This window comes from Brassica rapa, chromosome A01 (assembly GCF_000309985.2).
Source record: "Brassica rapa cultivar Chiifu-401-42 chromosome A01, CAAS_Brap_v3.01, whole genome shotgun sequence".
Lineage (NCBI taxonomy): Eukaryota > Viridiplantae > Streptophyta > Magnoliopsida > Brassicales > Brassicaceae > Brassica > Brassica rapa.
In genome coordinates, this window is record NC_024795.2 from 6734763 (window position 1) to 6757097 (window position 22335).

General features: G+C 37.9%; 4 protein-coding genes and 1 non-coding gene across 6 annotated transcripts; 3 read left to right on the top strand and 2 right to left on the bottom strand.

Moving 5' to 3' along the window:
- Positions 1–2974: 2974 nt before the first annotated feature.
- On the top strand, positions 2975–3081 carry LOC117129076. The gene has a single exon (XR_004452645.1). It is a non-coding gene; the product is annotated as a small nucleolar RNA R71 (small nucleolar RNA).
- Positions 3082–5179: 2098 nt separating this feature from the next.
- LOC103859850 (putative cysteine-rich receptor-like protein kinase 20) lies at positions 5180–9194 on the top strand. 2 transcript variants are annotated; one of them, XM_033281261.1, is made up of 7 exons: positions 5180–6932; positions 7037–7204; positions 7252–7394; positions 7871–8081; positions 8165–8402; positions 8483–8636; positions 8718–9194. In XM_033281261.1, exons 1-7 carry the CDS (start codon positions 6173–6175, stop codon positions 9033–9035), a joined length of 1992 nt encoding a protein of 663 aa, XP_033137152.1. In that variant the 5' UTR covers positions 5180–6172; the 3' UTR covers positions 9036–9194. The 2 variants fall into 2 exon arrangements, with proteins under 2 accessions (XP_033137152.1, XP_009135684.2); XM_009137436.3 differs by having other exon boundaries at positions 5181–6932; positions 7037–7171; positions 7273–7394.
- Positions 9195–9423: 229 nt separating this feature from the next.
- On the top strand, positions 9424–12492 carry LOC103864330 (putative F-box protein At4g22170). Its single transcript, XM_009142088.3, is given in 2 exon segments — positions 9424–10746; positions 10749–12492. Coding segments are annotated over 2 exon segments (1170 nt in total). The 5' UTR covers positions 9424–10214; the 3' UTR covers positions 11387–12492.
- LOC103859860 lies at positions 12369–13716 on the bottom strand. The gene is given in 2 exon segments (XM_009137446.3): positions 12369–13559; positions 13561–13716. Coding segments are annotated over 2 exon segments (1149 nt in total). The 5' UTR covers positions 13702–13716; the 3' UTR covers positions 12369–12551.
- A 4384-nt stretch (positions 13717–18100) lies between these two features.
- Positions 18101–22099, bottom strand: LOC103859869 (potassium channel AKT2/3). Its single transcript, XM_009137457.3, has 11 exons — positions 22025–22099; positions 21671–21895; positions 21227–21445; positions 20816–20974; positions 20669–20726; positions 20275–20586; positions 19777–20016; positions 19175–19687; positions 19018–19093; positions 18485–18934; positions 18101–18376 (listed from the first exon to the last, which is right to left on the bottom strand). Exons 2-11 carry the CDS (start codon positions 21883–21885, stop codon positions 18252–18254), a joined length of 2367 nt encoding a protein of 788 aa, XP_009135705.1. The 5' UTR covers positions 21886–21895; positions 22025–22099; the 3' UTR covers positions 18101–18251.
- Positions 22100–22335: the final 236 nt, after the last annotated feature.

The window sequence follows — 22335 nt, forward strand, 5'->3', positions numbered from 1 at the left end:
GTCTTTCACTGTCTTTGGTGGAGGCAGACCAACCATAACATCGATTTTGGCTTTATCTACCTCAATCCCCTTCTCTGAAATCTTGTGTCCTAGCACAATCCCTTCTTTGACCATGAAGTGACACTTCTCCCAATTCAGCACAAGGTTGGTGTCTTCACATCTCTGTAGGACCCTGCACAAATTTGACAAACAAGCAGAAAACGAAGATCCGTAGACAGAGAAATCATCCATGAATACCTCCACAACATCCTCAATCAGATCAGAGAAAATTGACATCATGCACCTTTGAAAGGTAGCTGGAGCATTACATAGACCAAATGGCATCCTTCGATATGCAAAGGTGCCATAGGGACATGTGAATGTCGTTTTCTCTTGATCATTGGGATGTATGGGGATTTGGAAAAATCCTGAGTATCCATCAAGGAAACAATAGAATGGGTGATTCGCAAGTCTCTCAAGCATCTGATCAATAAATGGTAGTGGAAAATGATCCTTTCTAGATGCAGAGTTTAGTTTTCGGTAATCAATGCACATTCTATGACCTGTGATGGTTCTTGTTGGTATCAATTCATCCTTGTCATTCTTGATCACAGTGATACCACCTTTCTTTGGTACAACATGCACAGGTGATACCCATTTAGAATCTGAGATAGGGTAAATAACACCAGCATCTAGGAGTTTAAGAATCTCTTTCTTTACAACATCCTTCAGGTTAGGATTTAACCTTCTTTGATGCTCGATAGAAGTCATTGATTCATCCTCAAGATGTATCCTATGCATGCACAAAGAGGGTGATATCCCCTTGATGTCATCTAGTGAGTAACCTATTGCCTTTCTAAATCTTTTAAGTGTTTTCAAAAGTTCAGATAGCTCATTCTCAGTAAGTTCACTACTCACAATGACAGGGTAAGTTTCATTAGGACCAAGGAATGCATACCTTACACCATGGGGAAGAGGTTTAAGCTCCACTTTAGGTGCCTTTAGTTCACTCCAGTCATCCTGCTGGTTGTCCTCTCGTTGAGTGACTGAGACTTGTTGGTGAACCATCTGTGGAAGCTCCTCGTACTGGTCCTTACTGAAAAACGCCTGGTGTGAATCCAGCATCATCCCATAGGCAGTACTCTCCAGGTTCTCAATCACCTCAGCCTCTTTCTCTACAGTTAAAGCATGCTGTAGAGGGTCCTCTAGTGACAACTCTTCAAGGAGTTCATCAGCAAGGGCATCCATCTCTTCGATGTAGAACACTTGTCCTTGAACTGTTGGCCTCCTCATTACTTCCTTGATGTCGAAATGCAGAACGTGCCCTTTACCCAGATGGAGATCAATCTTGCCTTCTTTAACATTAACAATAGCTCCTGCTGTGGCTAAGAAAGGTCTTCCAAGGATTAAAGGATCTTGAGCTTCTTCACCCATTTCAAGCACCACAAAGTCTGTAGGGATCTCATAATTTCCAACCATCACTGGGAGGTCCTCTAAGATACCCACAGGGTACTTCACTGAACGATCAGCCAATACCAGAGAAAGTCTACACTTCTTGTACTGAGTGAAACCCAGCTTCTTAGCAACAGATAGGGGCATCAAGCTGACACTGGCTCCCAAATCGCAGAGACATCTATCAAATACCATAGGCCCAAGAGCGCAAGGTAATGTGAAGCATCCAGGATCTTCTAGCTTCTTTGGAATGACCAGTCTCTGAATGATAGCACTGCACTCATGAGTGAGAATCACCATGCCCTCCATCTCTTTCTTCTTTGCAGCTACAGCATCTTTGAGGAACTTGCTGTATTGAGGGATCAGCATGAAAGCATCTATAATGGGCATTGTGACTTGGACTTCACTCATTTGCTTGTCAAACAAAGCTTTGTACTTCTCTAGCAGCTGCCTCTTGAATCGACCTGGGAATGGAAGCTTGGGTTCATAAGCAGGAGGAACAAAAGAGTTTTCACTTGCAGGAGTGACGACTTCACCATCTTTAACTGTTTTCTTCTCTTCTCCAACCTTTCCTTTTCCTTTTGCTTCCACTATCTTTTCCAAGATCTCGTCATTGATCTTCTCATCAACAATCACCACTTCATCATCTATGGTGATGGCAACCCCCTCACTTTGTTTCTCAGCATCCTTGGTGAGAGTTCTCTGAGGTAACTCCTTACCACTCCTGAGAGTGATAGCTTTCATGGTTTCCTTGGGGTTTTGCTCAGATTTTCCAGGTAGAGAACCTTGTTGGCGATTTTGTTGAGTGTTCATGGCAGCAAACTGGTTCTCCAAAGCTCTGAACTTGTTGTTGAGCTCATTGTAGCTCCCATCAATCTTTGAGTGAAGATTCTTCAACTCATAGCCAATATGCTTCTCACTTCTTGTTTGAGACTCCAGGATTTGTTTCAGTAGAGCATCAGTGCTGCTGACTTGAGGAGTGGAGGTAGAGGGATTAGATTGTTGTTGGGAAGAATGGTTGCCCTTGTTGTTGAAACCAGGAGGAGGGTTCTGCTGAGGTTGATAGCTGCCTTGCTGATTGTTCCGAGGCTGATAACCACTCTGCTGGTTGTTGGAATAGGACTTCTGTTGGTAGTTGTTGTACTGAAAGTTGGGTTCTTTCTTGTACCAGCTACCATTGTTGTTGATGAAACACAGCTCTTCCTGACCTTCCAAACCCTCAACTTCATGGACAATAGCTGGTGTCTCTTGGCTTGGGTTGCCGACAAAGTGCAGCTGCTCTTGGGTAGCTTTATCAGCAAGGAGGATGTCTATCTTATCCTGTAGAGCTTTCAACTCCTTCCTCGTTTGCTTATCCTCAGTTCTACTGCTTCTGTCGTGGTCTCCACTGTAGACTGCATCGCTCTTAACCATGTTGTCAACCAGCTCCTCTGCATCCTCCTCAGTTCTCCCCAAGAAGAACCCATTACTAGCTGTATCCAGTCTGGCTCTGTACTTAGGGAGAGCACCACGGTAGAATGTGCTCAGCAAGCTCTCCTTAGAGAAACCATGGTGTGGGCATTGAGCTTGATAGCCCTTGAATCTCTCCCAGGCTTCACTGAAACCTTCCAAGCCCTTCTGTTGAAAGCTGGAGATCTCGTTTCTCAGCTTAGCAGTTCTTGAAGTAGAGAAGAACTTCTCCAAGAATGCTTTCTTGCAGTCATCCCAAGTGGTAATGGAATCGCTGGGTAGAGACTTCTCCCACTGACGTGCCTTATCTCCCAAAGAGAAAGGGAATAGCTTGAGCTTTAAGGCATCTTCGGACACACCATTGGTTTTTGACAACCCACAATAGCTGTCGAACCTGTCCAAGTGATCAAATGGATCCTCTAGAGCTAAGCCATGATACTTGTTGTTCTCGATCACGTTGAGGAGTCCTGACTTGATCTCAAAGTTGTTGGCTGCCACAGCGGGTGCTCGGATTCCCAATCTATGACCATGAATGTTTGGACGGTCGTAAGTGCCAATGGGTCGAGCTGCTCGCTGTTGGTTAGGTGGGCCATTGTTGTTAGCGCCATTGACGCCTGCATCTTCTTGATGAACGTCTCCCATGTCAGTGTTCAGTCTCTGCAATTGAGCCTGATGTTCTTCTTCTCTTCTCTTTCTAGTACACTCTCTCTCTAAAGCTCTGATGTCTGCTGCTCTTGGAACTAGGTTTGATGGACCCCTGCTCCTCAAGTTCATACACCTGTAGATTAAAGGGAGGTGAAGAAGAGTCAGTAACAAAAGAAAATAAAAATGACTTAGTCTCAAGCAATTGACTAAATCTCAATGTTTAAATCTACTCAGAATTTGGCAACGGCGCCAATTTGATGTTAGGAGTTTTCAAGGCTCCTAAGACAAATGTTGTAGTATAAATGATTGTCGAACCAGTTCTGAGAGATATCAAAGCACCGAGAATGCAAGTAATCACTTAATCTAAGTGCAACCAATGATTTAGATGGGTTTTTAAACTATGACTAATTAAAAGGAATAACTAAATGATACTTTCTTAACTATTGGAAAAGAGAACTCATGGATATAGGGATTAGACCTCGGGTGATCAAGTTTCGAACTAAAGATGGCAAACGATCAATCAATCTATTAACCTTAAGCTTAGACGCAATCCTAAACAAACTCTATGTCTAGATGAATGTTCATTTACTAAACACAATTCAAACATCAAATGTCTTTGGTTGAATATATGAAAGCAATCATTACTAACAAGTCTATTAGCTATCTTAGCATCTCTAACAACAAATGTCTTTGGCAGAGCATGCTAAAAGCCTAGGAGAGTTGTCTCGGGCATTTCATCGAACACCTTTCGGGTGAGAAATGCCTAAGGATCAACAATTGAGTGGCCAACTCAGAAGATGCTTTATGTTCACTCTACTAGCAAGGAAATATGAATGATCTACACTAAAACATCCTAGTTCTAACCTAATCACCCTTAATCTCCCTAACCCATGAATTCAAAAGGTGATTACTCACTAATCTCCATGATCCCTCTTAAACCCATGTTGGATTTCAGATTAATCATGTAGAGAAATACAAGAAATAAAAGGAACACAGAATTTCAATAACAAAATTGATCAATTGATTCAAAGAGATCACTTTCCAAAGGTTTTTTGGTGGTTTTTCTAAAAACAAAGATGATCTGCCTCCTGGTGGCTTACAGAGTAATAAAACATAGGTTTAGAAAATAAAAACGTGCATAATGAAATGACCAAAATGCCCTTGAGAAATCACAAGTTCGAGCAGAAACAAAACACGGAGCGACCTCAGCCCGTCGCTCCGACAAGTCGCTCCAGGCTTCGGGAGCGACCTCGCTGTGTCGCTGCGAGAGGTCGCTCCGGGCTCGTTCTCGCGTCTCCGGGTGATGAAAACGCGAGCGACTTCTCCCTGTCGCTCTGGTATGGTCGCTCTGAGCTTCGGGAGCGACTTCAGCACGTCGCTCTGGAAGGTCGCTCCGAGGTGTAAATGTGTGTCTCCAGACGTGAAAACGCGAGCGACCTTGTGCAGTCGCTCTGGATGAGTCGCTCCGGAATGTGGTGCACAGCGACCTCATGCCGTCGCTCCGAGAGGTCGCTCCAGCAGTGCTCGTCCAAAGATCACTCTAATCACCTCCTTTCGAGCTCCAAATGCACCCAAATGTCTCCAGAAACTCCATGTGGTACTCAAATACCTGATAGAGACATATGCATGCAAAATGCAACCTAGACATGGCTAAGTCCTAATCTATATGATGAAAATGCATATGAATAAATGGATAAAACAATGTAAATATGCAAGATATCACGCATCACCGCCAAAATCCCAGTGAGGTAAACCAATAAAACCTTCTCAAAAAATGCAGGACTCAGGTTGGCCATGGCTGAGACATTGTTTCCTTTTGTCATCCTTCTTCACCTCTCTCAGCTTTTAAGTTTTTAAAAGCTTTCATTAGATTAAATCAAACATTAATCTCTTCTCCCTTAAACTTTCTCCTTCTTTATAATATTTGTGTTGACTTTTTATTAATTCAAGAAAATCCTTTGTCAAAAAAAAAAAGCATGGAGATCTTTTACTATTTTCGGCAAATGGACGTTAATAGATCTTTATTCTTTAGTATTTTCGGCCAATGTTAAAAGAAAAATTATGACTTACATACGCTAAAGAAATAATAGTGTTTTGGATTTAAATGAAGACAAATCGTTTTCTCTCTAGGATTTTCTGCACTGCTAAAACTCCGGTTCATGCACGTCTACTCTCGGTATAATTAATTACTAATTGGACTAACCTAAATCTATGACAAAGTCCAAACAAAGAAAATTTTGAAAATAATGCTAATTTTTCAAGAATGATTCAGTATCAGATTGTAAAATTTAGAAAAGTAAGTATTTGACTTCCTCAAAAAAAATTATATTTGACTAGTATATCAAAATGGTATTATTTGAGTTATAATAATCGCTTGGTCGACCAGTATGTCTTCAGATGGATCAGAAGTCATAACCTTGAGTTCTTTTTTTTGAACAAAGTTTATCTTTGGTTCTTCTCTCTTCCTTTTCACCTTCCTCGCAACCTTGAGTTCTCTCCTACACAACAACAACAAGAAGCGTCTTACATTTACAAGATCGCTTATTCTGGAGGAGACTTTTGTTCGTCACTCGTCAAAAGAACCATCCTCTGGTTCACGTTAATCTGTCATAGACTATATATATATCGTATAGATTCGCAGGTGATCATGTCTTCTTGTTCCACTTTCGTGTTCCTCTTCCTTTTCTCCTTTCTCACAAGCTTCAGAGCTTCTGCTCAAGATCCCACTTATACATACCATGTCTGTCCAAACACCACAACTTTCACCAGAAACAGCACTTACTACACCAATCTCAGAACCCTTTTGTCTTCTCTCTCTTCTCCCAACGCCTCTTACTCCACCGGTTTCCAAAACGCCACCACCGGGCAAGCCCCCGACGGAGTCACCGGACTTTTCCTCTGCCGCGGAGATGTCATGCAGGAAGTTTGCCGTAGATGCATCTCTTTTGCCGTCAACGACACGTTAAAGAGGTGTCCGAACGAGAGAGAAGTGACGCTCTATTACGAAAAGTGTATGCTCAGATACTCTAACGGGAATATACTCTCGACCCTGAACACCAGTGGAGAACATCACATGTCTAACGGCGAGCGTATTACATCGAACCAAACTGGGTTCAGAGACTTGCTCTTATCCACGATGAACCAAGCCGCCACCTTTGCATCGAACAGTTCTCGAAAATTCGATACTGTAAATGCCTTCGCCAATTCCCAGACTCTATTCGGACTGGTTCAGTGCACTCCTGATCTGACGAGCCAAGAATGTTTCCACTGTCTAAATTGGACCATCAATCGATTGCCCATTGACAGCGTTGGGGGAAGAGTTCTTGTGCCGAGCTGTAATTCAAGATTCGAGCCTTACAAGTTTTACGATGAAACCGACGTTCCAACACCTCCGCCACCAAGGCCGGGTCTGATCATTTTTTCTATTCCTTTAATTACATATTATTTTAAACGCAACTTTTTTTTAAGATTTGCTAGAACAACGGTTCCCATTTTTTTTTTGTCGATACAGGAGAAGGCAGAAACTCCTCTGTCATAATCATCGCTGTTGTTGTTCCAATCACTGTTATTTTTCTGCTTCTAGTAGCTGTTTTCAGTTTCCGGGCAAAGAGAAAAGGGGCAGTTTATGAGACTGAACCACTGGCTGGTAAAGGCTCCAGTAGTCCAGTGATAATCTATCGTCTCAGTTCGAATGAATATCCTTCTGTGTTTTTTTCCTTAACTAAGCTGATGAAGTTGTTTCGACAGATAGGGACGATATTACAACTGCAGGCTCACTTCAGTTTGATTTTAAGGCAATCGAGGCAGCAACGGATAATTTTTCCGAAGGCAACAAACTCGGTCAAGGTGGTTTTGGCCAAGTCTACAAGGTATTAATCCACTGCATAAATATTCCTCCATATATGCTAAATATATGCGCTAATTTTTTAAAAGTTATGGTGTTATTGAAACATGAGTTCTTTACAGGTTTTGAATAACAAAACTCATCAACTAACTAATTTTTACTTGAAAGGTTTTCATTTAACGGTCTTCATTTATCTTTGACGACATTTTAGTCAGAATGGGTGACATTTACAGATATTAAGTTGAAGAGTTTCTTCGTTTAATAAGTAGTTGATGGATTTTCTTAGATCCATCTTTAGTTGGTGTGCTTATTACTAAAATCCTTCTACGCTTTTAACCAATATATAAACCGAACTATGAATATACCATGGAAACCTATTGAAACCCTAAATATTTATTGTGTAACGAATTTTAAAATTTATAGAGTTGCATTTGAGTACTTCATTTTCATGATTATTTTGACAGAGAGTTCTATTAATCTTAAAATAATGTACTCTTGTAGGGAACATTTCCTAGTGGAGTACAAGTTGCGGTGAAGAGGCTATCAAAGATATCAGGACAAGGTGAAAGAGAGTTCGAAAACGAAGTTGTTGTTGTGGCAAAGCTTCAGCATAGAAATTTGGTAAGGCTGTTTGGGTTTTGTTTGGAAGCAGAAGAAAAGATACTTGTATATGAGTTTGTGCCCAACAAAAGCCTTGATTACTTCCTTTTTGGTCAGTTAAGTTCAATAATTAGCCTAAAATATTTTCAAATTGCATTCTTTAATTGCTTGACTATTTTAAACATGCATGAGTAGACTCTACGATGCAAAGCCAGCTAGATTGGACAAAAAGATATAAAATCATTGGAGGAATCGCTAGAGGGATTCTATATCTTCATCAAGATTCACGACTCACAATCATACATCGTGACCTCAAAGCGGGTAACATCCTCTTGGATGCCGATATGAACCCCAAAGTTGCAGATTTTGGAATGGCAAGAATTTTTGGAATAGACCAAACAGAAGCCAATACAAGAAGAGTAGTTGGAACCTAGTAAGTTTTTGGTCTTCCCCTTATTGCTTCTCTAGACTGCTATATGTTTATGTTGACTCAACATTCAAGTATTGTGGCAGTGGTTACATGTCTCCAGAGTATGCCATGTATGGCCAATTCTCTATGAAATCAGATGTGTATAGTTTTGGGGTTTTAGTTCTTGAGATTATAAGCGGCAAGAGGAACAGTAGCCTCTTTCAAATGGATGGTACTGCTGGCAATTTGGTTACATATGTGAGTATAGAGCCTTTAGACTTCCCTTTTTTATGTTTTCTTCATGATGGCTAAAGTTGTTATTATTAATCTGTTCAATAGGCTTGGAGACTCTGGAGCAATGGATCACGGTTAGAGCTGATGGATCCGTCCTTTCAAGATAACTATGAAACAAACGAAATTACCAGGTGTATCCATATCGCTTTATTGTGTGTTCAAGAAGAAGCTGAAGATCGTCCAACTATGTCAGAAATCGTCCAGATGCTCACCACTAGTTCGATTTCTCTTGCCGTACCTCGACCACCTGGATTTTTCTTCCGAAGCAGGCATGAACAAGTAGGGAGAGCAGGTCCATCTATTGATATGTCTGCTCTTTGTTCAGATGATAATGCGTCCATTACTAGGGTAGATCCTCGTTGAAGACAAAAACAACACATCAACGTAAATAAGATATGATTCAGGACTATTATTGTTGTATGCATCGACAATGAACAAAGATTCTTCTAAGCTAAACTGTTTCCATTTTCCATATTTTTTTATGCGCTCGGCAAGTAAGTTAATGATACTCTCTGTTTTATAGCTTGGTTTCCTTCGATGTGATTCATATTAGTGATCTAAGCGATATTGTTTGTCCGCTATAAGCATAACTTACATGTTTGTATGGAAGGGGAGCTAGTACTAGCATAGCTTAGAGATCCATCCCTTTTATACCGAAGATATGATTTGTGGACTAAATCAGGATCGAGTTGAATTTTCTATGTCAATAGCCATGCACATCAATGAGAAATTCACAAATCTGAATTGTTGTGGGAAACATAAACTACTGAAGTCATCGATCCTTTTGGAAAAGGTCTTGATAGTAAATAATGCTCACTGAATGGTCAAGAAGTTAGGACACGTCAACCGCAGCTGGATCCAGTTTCTCCTGCTCCACCACCACTACCACCGGCACCTCAAGGTTGAGATGTTTATAAGAAGTCGACGTATGTCTAGAACCTGGTTATTTCGTCTCTACAAGTTTACTCATTAGGGTTGTTTAAGAAATATGAACGAGTTTATTCCTTGGAAGACGAGGCAATATTGCTTTTGGATTTAGGTATCACTGTACTGGCCGATGAGGGGATCAACAAGAATTGTATCTATTTCAGTAGTAGTAGTGACAAGAACACAAATGATATCTTTCTCTTCAATCTTGAGAGGCGGAAGATGGAGCAACTACACAAATTTGATTGCTCGTCTCTTCAACTCTCCAGTGATGGATGGTTTTTACCAAGTTTCACCAAGGCATGATTGATCTCAGTTAAGTTTTCCTCTTCAATATGCTGTTTCACTCTTATTATTGATATGATTACATGCTAGCGTTTCTAGTTAGTAGTTACCATAGAAATTCTATAAATTACGCGATAGTCATTAAACTTATAAACTCTATGCATTTAAAAAATTTCATATGAATTGGGCTGTTCAAAATATCACATAGTTCGGTAAGATAAATAAATTTTAGAAAACCAATGTATTCCTATAGTTTAGGTTGTTGGAGAGGCAAAACGACATTTAATTGCTTCGATCTGATTGTAACATCTCTCTTTTTCTGTCGTGGAGATGGAGGAGAAGCAGAAACCTGATTCTCATGACAATCTCAGAGGAAAAGACACACCCGAATTATGGTCAGACCTTCCTCAAGATCTCTTGATATCTATCTTCGAACGTCTCAACTTTGCTAATTTCCAACGAGTTAAAGCCGTATGTTCGTCTTGGCACGCCTCTTCGAGGCAATGCGTCCACATCCCCAAAAGTCAGATCCATTGGTTGATTCTCTTCCCTGAAGACGACGAAAACAACAACAATTATCCATGCACGTTGTTCAATCCAGAGGAAAGAGACAAACGTTACAAGACACAAGATCTTGGTTTGTAATTTGCAAAGAGTTTTTGTATATCGACCTATGGAAGCTGGCTCTTGATGCTAAACCCTCTACGTAGTCTCTACGTTGTGAATCTCTTTACCGACGAGAGAATCAATCTACCTTCCGTGGAGTCACAGCTTGGAATGGTAAAAGTAGAGAGAACCCTAGATGGTTATGAGTTGCGCACTACAAGTCCCAACGAAAAGGTCTACAAAGGTATTAGTATACGAACCCAGTGTTTTGGATTGATGAGAGAACCAATGATTATGTTGTTCTATGGGGACTTCGAGACTTGTGTGTTGTTTATTCAAAGAAGAGAGACACCTCCTGGACTCAACTTACCAATACCTCAGGCTGTGTTGACGTGGTTTACAAGGAATCCAAGCTTTACTTCTTAAGCTTGTCTGGTTGTTTCTTAATCTTTGATTTATCTGAAGAGACTCCACAACAAATCTTTCAGTGCAGTGTTATTGTGGAAAGACTACGTTTAGGTCTTGTTGTTCCGACAAAACTTGTAGTCACGGTAAGAGGAGAAGTCTTCAAGGCTGAAAAATGGTGGAGGTCGAGGTCTGAAACATGGTCTTTCCGGGTTATCAAGATTTGTTCACCAGGATTCCTGACGAATCACAAACTGGTTACTTCTTTGGGAGACGAGTCAATGCTTTTGGATCAAGGCATCACTGTGCTCGGCAATGAGGGATTCATTAGAGATTCCATCTATTTCAGTGTTAAAAGAGATAACACAAGTTCTATCTTTGTTTTTAATCTCAGGACAAAGAAGACAGGGCCGCTGCACAACTTTGATTGTTCTGTAGCTCAATTCTCTAGAGCTCGTTGGTTCTTACCAAGTTTTACCCAAATTACATGATTTACCTCAACTATGTTATGTTGAGGAAAATTAAGTGTTTATAGGATAAAGAAAAACTCTGATTGAAAGTTAACTTTATAACATCAAAAATAAATTGATGATATACCCTAATTTCGCTTATAGTAGGGGAAGAAAATGTATTTTCCTTTTCTTATATTTGATGTATATCCTTATATTTTCTTATATTTGTTGTCCAAACATTACCAAGGACCCAGTACAAGTGGTGATTTTATAACAAATTGTCTTGACACAGTAATTTAGTTATTGTATGTTTTAACCTTTTTTTTTTTTTTTTGAAACACAATTTGTATGTTTTAACTTACATATTTGTTTTAGTATGAACATAAGACTTGAAGAGGATTTTTTGTTCAAAAAAATCAAGACTTGAAGAGGACCATCCAATTTGGTTGAGAGCGAACCTAACTCATTGAATCGTATCAATATGCTTTGAATATATTCAGTTCTGACATGGGATTCATTCATGGTTTATTGTAACAAACTGTTTGATGTTTGTGCAACAATAAAATTGGAGAGACGGACAATATTCGACATTGATCAACCGTGTTTGTGTAGTTGGGTAGTTATTGTTAGACTTTTGTATTAATGCAATTTCTCCCGAAAAAACAGACTGGGAATAAACAGTTTGGGTATGTTGATGGACTGATGGTGAACTTTCAACCAAACCCAAAACCTTTTTTTTTTGTCATCCAGTAGTTTTTGATTGAAATTTTAAGGCTGGTGTTACACAATACCTTTCTTGGATAGTGAACTTAAAATTACAAATCGTCCCATCATAAATTAGTAATTTGTTTCCTCATTATACGATTGAAGTTTTAGCAAAGACCATTTACCTCCAGTAGATTAGTAGTTTTGTAGCAGATAGAAAATTACATCTACACTTAACTAGTTTACTTTGTCATGAAACTTTTTTTTTTTTTTGGACAAACTTTGTCATGAAACTAACCCATAAAAATTGAGAAAATTAGTTACACACTTAGATTAACATTTTATATTAGAAAGCTTTATCTTCTTAATTTACATGATAATAAGCAAACACGAATATTTGCCCAAATCCACACATCGTACTAACAGCAAAAGTAGCAAATTAAAAAATAAAAATAGACCCTTTGAGACTATTAATAGGGCTTTTACTATAATACAAAAGTCAATGAACCTTCTTAACGAAAAGATTACGAAAGCCAAATAAACCATTAGGATTGGGATTATTAACATTGGCGATATTATCATCACTCCCAATGTTATTACTTCCACTCTGGTCGTTTCTGCAGCTTAACCGGCTCCGATAACCGATGCACATAGGCACGTTCAAGTTTATGACTTTTGCTTTATTGCTCTCGATTCCAGTTTTACCCCTACGCGCCTCGGGAACTTCCCTTTTACCCGAAACCCGACCCACCGACTCGGATATCGTTTTCCCTGTCGGAGCTCCACTTCCACGTCGGACTTGCCAAACCGGACTGTTCCGACCAAGATGCACGCCGTTACGACCGGGACTGCTCGGCCATTTCCTTGACTTTGACTCACCGGTGGAGTTGCTACGGGAACACGGCGCGCTGCTGACTTTCCGGGTCGTCGGAGCTCCAAACGACATTCTGGGTCGGGTCACGTTGTTACCAGCGGATCTGCTTCTTGAAAACGGCCAAATGTTGATATTCAGCTCCGCTCCTGAGCCCGAACCTGAACCTTGACCCGAACCGGACTTCTTCTCTTTCTTCTTGTTATCTTTCACCTTCTCTTTCTTCCCGACAGGTTTATGTTCGGTCTTCTTGAATATATCTCTCCACCGCTTCGAAACCGTCGGTTCACGGGTCAACTCGGATCCTAACTCCGGTTCCGGTTCGGTTTTCTGCTCTGTGATCAAAGCATCGGTCGAAGGAGATGGATCCGGTTCGCACTCCGAGACATTCGGGTCGGGTTGAGGCTCGGATTTGATGGAGAGGAGGTGAAGAGGGAGAAGAACGCCGTCGTGGAAAAGCTCGTCGGCGGAGAGAAGATCTGACTCGGTTTGAAGGAATGAAGAGTTTGTTAGACGCCAGAACTCGAATTCCGGTGAGTTGGAGTCGCAGCTGCTCCTCCGTCTTTGGCTACCGCACGGGGAGAGAGTCTCCGGAGGAGGTTTACCGCGTATGCTCGTTGGACTATCCATGTCGCTGAGAGAGAGAGAGACTTGCAAGCTTGAGGAGGATATTAATGAAATATATAGAGAGAGATAAACATGAGCAGGTGCAATGTGAACTTATATGCAGAGTACACAAATGACGGAAAATTATGTACCAAATCAAACATTTTTCCATTATTTTAGATTGCTTCTGTAATATTTAAATTAAAAATAGGTGGAATCTGATTTGAATTAAAAATAGATGGAATCTGTTTATAACTGGAAAATATCTCTAATTTATTTAATTTTATATTTCTTTCCGATATTAGAAGTATACAATATTGAACATGAAATACCAGACAAGATTTAAGCGACCTTATTTTTCATTAATAGTTAGTAAACAGAGTAGTAAACGTCTTTTTTATTTCGACATAAAAATGGGAGTGATAAATTTCAAACAAAATTTCACCAAAAAGTTAAATATTTTTATTGCGTAGATTATGTGATAGTTGGGATAGTGGCCATTTAAACTAGGGGTGGGTAAAATATCTGAAAATTTTGATTTGATCTGTTATTCGTTTTAATTTGATGCGAAAAATCTAGATATTAGTGACTTTACAAATCGAAACAAATTCAAAAGTTCGAGATCCGTCAAAGACGAATCAAATCACAAATATTAATATTCTTTAAAACGGATATCCGATACGATCTGTTATATATATATAATATATATCTCTATATAAGTTTTATGATATTTTAATTCACTAAATTAATTATTTAGTTATTGATTTTTTAAAAAGTATGTAGCTTTTATAATTTTGTAATTAAATATGTTATTTATATCATTTTTTATTTTTAAAACTAAAATAAAATAAACATATTGAATCAGATATCTAGTAAATTATCCAAATTTTTCTGGATATCCGGAACGCCAAATATCCGAAAAGTTACCTATCAAATCAAATCTGAAAATCAATTTATCTGCGGAACAGATCACGAATATCCTTAAAATTCTGCATATCAGCTTCGTGCACACCTTTAATTTAAACTATATAGTTTGTAATAATATCACATGAATGGATTGTTTTGTATATAAATCTCACGGTATAATATTATGTATGTGTATTATCAAGGAAATCGTCATACAGACTTTTTTCATTGTCCTGTTCTTTTTTTCTTTTGCAGCATTGTTTCTTTACGTTATATTACTAGATCACCATTAACACTTAATCCTCAGCACCGTGAAGCATTCTCTGCATGTATATACGACCCAACTCATTAACTATTTTCACCTAACTTGATTTTAAGCAGATATATATCATATGAATCACTTCTATATTTCAAGAGACAAGCTAACCAAACTATAGGTTTTCCTATGTAGATTGCCAAATTCATATTCAAAATCCAGCTCATGATAAGACTCTTCAAGTATATAACTTATCCTAAACTGCAATTGGTTATTTGAAACTTTTTTGTGATGAATATTATCAATTTATATTAACAGTGCATTAGTCTAGTTGTTTAATGTTTGGAATTAATTTTAATACATGTCTAAATGTTAACATTTGGAACAACGGTAGTGTAGCAACAAAAACGTATAAATACATAAGTATATGTAAAAACTTATGTTAAATTAACTAAGATGCGATGAAATGTTGTTTATAAACATTTGAAGTCTATGTCTCTGGTTTGATTTCAGTTGGGAATGGAATTTACGTTATGTTTATGTTTTGATATTAGCAATTGCTGCTTTTGGTTTAAGTGAATTATTTGGGTAAGTCTATACACCTCTCAATTAATAAAAATAAATTATATCGTAGTTTTATTTACACTTCTCCAAAACAAACGCTATACTTCAAAACAAATACTATATCCTTCGAATTGTTGTTGTTTTATGTCTTTCTTTCTTTTTGTCAACTGTTGTTTTATTTCTTAACCTAGCTATCCTTTCTAGTTTCTATTGCATTTCGCTTCTCTTATAATTTTCAACTTATTTACACATGCACATATATGTCTATATCCTCCGTATTGGTGTTGTTGTTTTATTTGTTAACACATCCTTTGTATTGCTTCTCATATTATATAAACATGAACATATATGTGGAAGGCATAAAAATAAGGAGAATATTAATCCCACTAAAATTTAGTCCTGGACCCCTCGGAACTTGATATTTTTTCGTTTCATGATTAATGCCATGGTTTCCGAGAAAATAGCAAACGAAAGTTAAACTTTATGGATTACAAGAATGAAATTTGCAAACTGAAGTTGACCCTTTTCATGTTTAAAATCTTCTGCGATTATCATTACCCTGAAACCCGGAAGTCATTTCATTTTACATTTCGTCTTATTTTGTTTTCTTCTTACACCAAAGTTATTAATTAAAATATGATGTCATTGTGATGTTGGTGATACCAAGTTTCAAATTTTCAAAATTTTAATTATTTTATACATCATAAGATTTTCAATCCTTTCTTTAATTTGACTAAAAAATAATTAGAAGAACAAATCACTTTCCTCGACCGCATTTCATGGAAAATAAAATAGCAAAATACTTAGGGTATACTTTAACATAAAAACTAAAGAGTTTTTGTCAACTGTATATTCAAACCACCAAGTTACTAGCGTATATGCAGACTACACATTCCTATTCCTATACGTATGTACAAAAAACCTACAAACCTTTCCTTTCTTGTGTTGTCAAAACTGATATATTCTATTAATACAGTGTATAAATTTAATAAATAGATTTTACCTTCCACCATTTTTTAAATAAGTTTCTGATTATGTTTGATATTCTTCTTGTAGCTCACGAATAATTTTTATTCTTTTGTTTGGTTATGTTCTTTTGTCTTGCCAACTCCTGTATTTATTTTTCTTTTGTCAACCTTGACAAGTTATGTTATATTTACAACACCAGTGTATGAAATAAAGATTTTTTTTGTCGGCAATAAGGAAATTAAATACAAGCCACAGAGTATTATGAAAAACTACAAAATACTATTAGCGATAAAAGAGCAGCCAGGAGAAGGAAACGGGCCAAAACGAGGCCCATTAATAGATGGAAACAAATAAATAAGAACTGGACGTGATCAATGGGACCCACACGTATTAAACGCTTTTAGCGCATACTGTATAGTTCAGCTTTTTTTTCTGGTGGAGCATTACCAATGGCTGTGAAGGAAACTTTGATCATAAAACTATCAGTCTATCACTATGTTTATACATTAAATAAAAAAAATATCTATCAAATTAACATATTTTCAGCAATAAATCATTCATGATTTGAAAATTAGCGTAATAAATGAGCATTAATATATAAAATTTGCTGGCAAAGAAAAAAAGGATAGAAATAATAGCGAAGAGATTTTGTTGGTTAGTTTATGTTTGGAAACAGACATAAGATAATGTAAGGCCATGTGATGGATAACATTATCTCACACTCATTTAATGACGTGGGGTCTCTGATTACTCAATGTCATAAATACCCTTAACACTCCTCTGCACGTAGCTTCGACGTTACATGGATTTGGTATCTGAGGTTTTCCCCATTTCAGCATCCGTACACTGCCACCATGTTACGACTTCAGATCAATCTTTAAAAGTTGTCTACCCCAAAGTTTTTATTTATTTATTTAATCACAGCTTTAAAAGGACATTTTCTTATAACTTAACATAAATGTAAATATTCGTATTTGGGTAATAATGCTTAACGGAACTAAAGTTTCAAGTTTGGTGAGCGTCGGGGCCGTATGTATAAACGGAGAAGGCTTTTCTTTGTAGGTCCTTACACAGCATGCTCGTGTATTTTTTGTTTGATTTTATTGTCAGCTAGTTGTATTTTTCAAACTAATCACAAATCTAAAGGTATAGTTTGATCGTTATTTTGGTTCTATGTTATTGGCCTTTTATACTCTATATTCTGAACAATACTTCATTGCCCAGTATTACATGCATATCTAATTCAGAAAGAAAGAAAAACCAGGTCAATAAAACATGTTTGCATAAGTTAGTTGTTTATAACTTCGAAATTTAACAATAAAGAAATTTATGTAATGTTCATCGTGATTAAGAAAAATCGAAGGTGCATTAAACTGTTGCTGTTTAGTTGTTCATCAACATTTGTATCACTTAAGCTGATTTACTATAAATGCAAGGTAGGCTTTTGGAGTTTTTGTCCAAACTTCAAGTGGAGCAAAAAGTCGTATTATTGTATGGATTCATTGACAAAGAAGTATCATAAACTGACGTGATGATCACGTGATCATTCTCTTCAATTCAACGACTATATTCCATAATACCAAACAAAATAACGTGTACAACCTCAGAATGATGTTTCGAAATATAAATAAAACTCAATAATTCGAATCGTAGCCATAGCATGTGATACTGGTACTACGGACAGTCACGTCACATTTTCATATATGAAAGAAACTAAACGTTAATGTTGAAAAGTTAGTAACACTATTACGTTTTATAATTTTTTATTTATATTACGTTTAATTATTTTAAACTCAATTTCAGTTTCCTTTTTACTTGGTAAATTTTGTACTATCATTCTCAGATTCACACGTTCGTAGGAGTATATGATCTCTTACATTTTCTTACTCCAGCAATAATACATTTTACATCCAATAATATTAATGTATATATATCTTCGCTTCTTTTTCTTTTTTTTACTTCAAATTCATTTTTTCACGCTAATAATCTTATCTCATACATTTTTTTTTGTTTTTAAATTTCGTTTTCTAAATTATTATCTTTTCCACAAAGTAAAGCTTGTCATTGTCTCTAATCACTTCAATACTGTCAATCTCAGCTCCATCTTCATTCGTCACCATCATCTCACTTCCGTCAAACCCAAGCTTTTCCTCTGTTTCATGCATACAACAAAACGAACCATGTTACAAGCAAAAACAAACCGAACCCGGTTAGCACACTAAACCAAACCCGGTCTAAGACCTGCAATTTTCTTGTTTACCTGCAATTTTCTTGAGATCATCCAGCGAAGGAGGAAGCAAAATAAGCATCCCAGCTTCATAACTACTTCTTTCTTTTCTCTCCAGTGGATGTCCTCTGAAAATACTCACTCTTTCTTTTTCTTTTTCCACAACGCTTAACTTCTCCAATGATGTGAGCTCATTTGTAACCATATCTGCACCGTTCGTATTCAGGAGATTAACCATATCCATTTGGTTCTCGGACAAAGCCACCTTCAAAGCTGTGAAACCATGGTGGTCCTTTGTGTCAACATTAATCCCCTGGTTCAGAAGATCCTTTATCACTTCTACATTGTTCTGTCTCACAGCTTCACAGAGAAGATCTCCAGCTACGTGTGGATCCGATATGGCTGCGAAATGATAAAGGATTCTGAATATCGAGTGGTGCTTCTTTGATATTGCTTCCCAAAGAGCCGTGTTACCACTCACATCTGCAAGTTTTTAATCAATATCTTAAGTAAAAATATTTCTTTAGAATAAAATGTAATACACTTCTTGATTATGATGTGTTCACCTCTTATGTGAATGTTGCATCCGTGTTTTAGAAGTACTAGAACACAGTCTTCATATCCTTTAGAGGCTGCTATATGCTGAAACAATAATATAAGACAAATTAATGACTGATGATGAGTAATGTTTAATTAGGTTTTTGGTGGAAAGCATAACGTTACCAGTGGAGTTTTTCCTTTGGAATCTGTAATGTCAGGGCTTAACTTAGCCTTGAGTATCTCGTCAAGAAGAGCTGCATTGCCTGTAGATACAACAGTGATAAGATTTGAGGCAATGTTGGGTGAACCATCATCGTCTTCTCCATTTTGTTGTGCCTTTAGATCACCGACATCTAAATCACTCAGCTTCTTGTGATGCTGCAAGAAGTTCTTGAGCATCACGGCATTATCTTGTTGTTTAATCTGCATTGTCTCAATAAGGAAAGATGTTTTGAGCCGGAGAAGCTGTGAGAGAGACTTTGTTTGAAAAGTGTAGCTCTGAGGTCTGCAACAAAGTGCTCCAACTTCTCCAAATATGTCTCCGCATCTTAGCGTGCCCAACACGCTATCTCTCTCCATCTCTGAGTCGATGATCTCAACTTCTCCTGATACAATTATGTAAACATCATCTGGCGCCTCGTTTTGCATGATGACATCCTCTCTTGGTGGTATGTACTCAGCCTTCATTTTGGAAACCTAATACACATCAACACACACACAAAAACTAGGTTTAGAGAACTCATTAAGTATCCACAAACCCTAGTTAGCTTTGTTATATAGCTCACCAGGAGAAGAAGTATCTCTCTGGAGACGCCTTTGAAGAGGTAAACCTTTTCAACAGATGGAAGAAAAAGATGTTGACAAATGCTTTTATGGATAGACTTTGGGAGCTGATCAATAACATGTTGCTGATTCAAGCTCTCTGCTTTAAACCTCAAACACATGTAAGCTAGTATCTGGTCTTTCAGTCTTGGAGGCAATCTGTTTCTGTTAACAAAGTTCGACGCTGCTTGAATGCTATTTCTCTGCACCACCACAACAACAACAAGAAGTTCCCTAAGAAAAAACAATACAAAGGGAAAACTTTTATTTTGAATATTAGGAGGTTCGGGCCGTAAACCCCGAATAAAAACCACAACATGTAATATTAGTTTCTTTCCAGCGTTCACTCGGAGAGTCAGGAACGTCTAGCACACAATGGTCAGATTCCTTTACAGTTGAGCGAATGGTTACAAAGAAAAAACTTATGTGTAACCAAAGAGTGAGAGCTTGATCAGACTCACAAATTCCATGGTACGACGAGTCCCTTCCACGACCAAATTAGTCATGTTACCAATAAGATAAGCAGTGAGGCCGAGATTGAATAACATATAGACTGTGATAAACACCATCTCAGTAGTGTTGCTAGCATGTAGATCTCCATATCCCACAGTGGTCATTGTTGTGATAGACCAATAAATGGCTGCAATGTACTTGATGGACAGACTCTTATCTCTGATGCTAGGGATTGCATCGATCCATGTCTTTCCATGTGGATACCTGTCTGCTAGTAGGTAATAAATGCATCCAGCACAATGCACTAGAAACAACGTCACCTGTATAATATTCAAACCCCATTATGTTTCTGAAAATACAACAACGGTTTTGTTTACTACAACTTATAATTTCATTACTCACGCATAGAAGTCGAATGCAGCGGATACAGAAGTAGCTGAATCTTATGTCCTTCTCTAGTCTGAAACAACACGTGAAACATGTGATGTTTTTGTTAGTTTCTCATAAAAGGGTTTTGATTACACACATGACAAGGAGCCTTATGTGTACCTAGTGAAGAGGTGTTTGACGCGTCGGAGTCTCCAAAACCTGAGCAGTCCCAAGATATTACAAGTGAGATTCAACTTGCCTGTGCCGGTGACTAAATATCCGATTGCATCAAATGGTATTGTTGATGCAACATCCATCAAGAACCACGTAGAAAGGTACCTTTAATGAGATATTAAAATATCATTTTTTAGTTAGTACCTACCTACACAATAATTAAAAAGCTTTCTGTTCACGGAATATTTATAAAATGGAATCTTTCTGTACTTTCCATAATCAGTAATTTTGTCTAATTGCTGATGGGTAAAAATAAAGAATCACATGGTGTGGGCACAAGAGTCACCTAAACTTTGTCGTCTTCCACAAACTAATCAAACGGTGACACAAAAAAATCATGAAACAACAGAGACTGACCTCACTGCAATCTGTTTGGGTTCACGGACAAGAAGCTGTGTTCTTCGGTCTATGTAGGCAACGAAGAACGTCAAGACAATGTCAACAGCAAAAAACATGTCTACTATGTTGTCTGCGATACAAAGGTTTCTCTTTGGTGAGGAGTTCAGAAACGCGACTTCGAAGGGGTAAACCCACGCAGAGTATGCAACTAAAAGCACCATAAATGATTCCCACCACCTGAATTAACCAACCACACATGAATCATTAGTTTACTTCTTTACGTTACCTTTCAAGATAAACAAGAGTCTCTGATAACTTTCTTATTACAAGCCCATTTGCATCGTGAACTCAGTAGATATGTTTTGTTACGCAAAAAAATATATAAAGAGTACGTTTTTTTCAGGTACCCAATGTTGCTCTGTTTCACAGAGACAGTCCATAAGAAGAATATGTCGGATGTACCTGTATCTTGAGTCCATGGGTGAGATGACCCATCCACTAGAAATGATCTGATTCTGGTTATAGCTTGCAACACCAAGTGGAGGAAGAATAAGCTTTGACAAGTTGTTCAAGCTGAGAGAAGAAGCATCATACTCTTCATCTCTTTCTTTTCCTCGATGGTGCTTCATCACGTCTGGAGATAAGTTGCAATGAGATGCTGAGTACTTGAGGTCCATTATATTCACCCTGAAGAAACAAAATTGTTTTGGTTAACTAACATAAAAAGAGAGATAGAAAGAAAGAGAGACGTTTTGGTGGATGGTGTAATTATTGCAATGAAGAGGGAGTTTGTGGTGTGTATGGTGCAAACCGTACGTGGTGGTGGTGGTCCTATTGTCAAACAAGTGAGATTGGGAAGCTTTTGTGGGGAACAAAGCTTTTATTTTTGGAGGACGAGTCACAATAAATAAGGGAAGAAAATTAGTTGATTAAATGTTTTGGAAGATAAGGTGTGAAGTGTGATTGATGGGGGCCACAAATGAGAGATGGGTAATGGTTGAGTCTGAGAATGATGCAAAACGTGGCTTTTTAGACTCTTTGAGGGTCCCAATGTTTATCATTAGCAACTTTAAACTCTATATTGAGAATCTAGCAGCGATTAAGAGGGCGTTGTAATGCTACGTTTC

Coding starts and splice junctions, on each gene's coding strand:
- LOC103859850 (XM_033281261.1), top strand. CDS start 6,173: ATGTCTTCTTGTTCCACTTTCGTGTTCCTCTTCCTTTTCTCCTTTCTC. Junction 7,205..7,251: donor TAGTCCAGTGATAATCTATC/GTCTCAGTTCGA, acceptor TCCTTAACTAAG/CTGATGAAGTTGTTTCGACA. Junction 7,395..7,870: donor GTTTTGGCCAAGTCTACAAG/GTATTAATCCAC, acceptor GTACTCTTGTAG/GGAACATTTCCTAGTGGAGT.
- LOC103859869 (XM_009137457.3), bottom strand. CDS start 21,885: ATGGACCTCAAGTACTCAGCATCTCATTGCAACTTATCTCCAGACGTG. Junction 18,935..19,017: donor ATGCAACATTCACATAAGAG/GTGAACACATCA, acceptor AAAAACTTGCAG/ATGTGAGTGGTAACACGGCT. Junction 18,377..18,484: donor TGATCTCAAGAAAATTGCAG/GTAAACAAGAAA, acceptor TGCATGAAACAG/AGGAAAAGCTTGGGTTTGAC.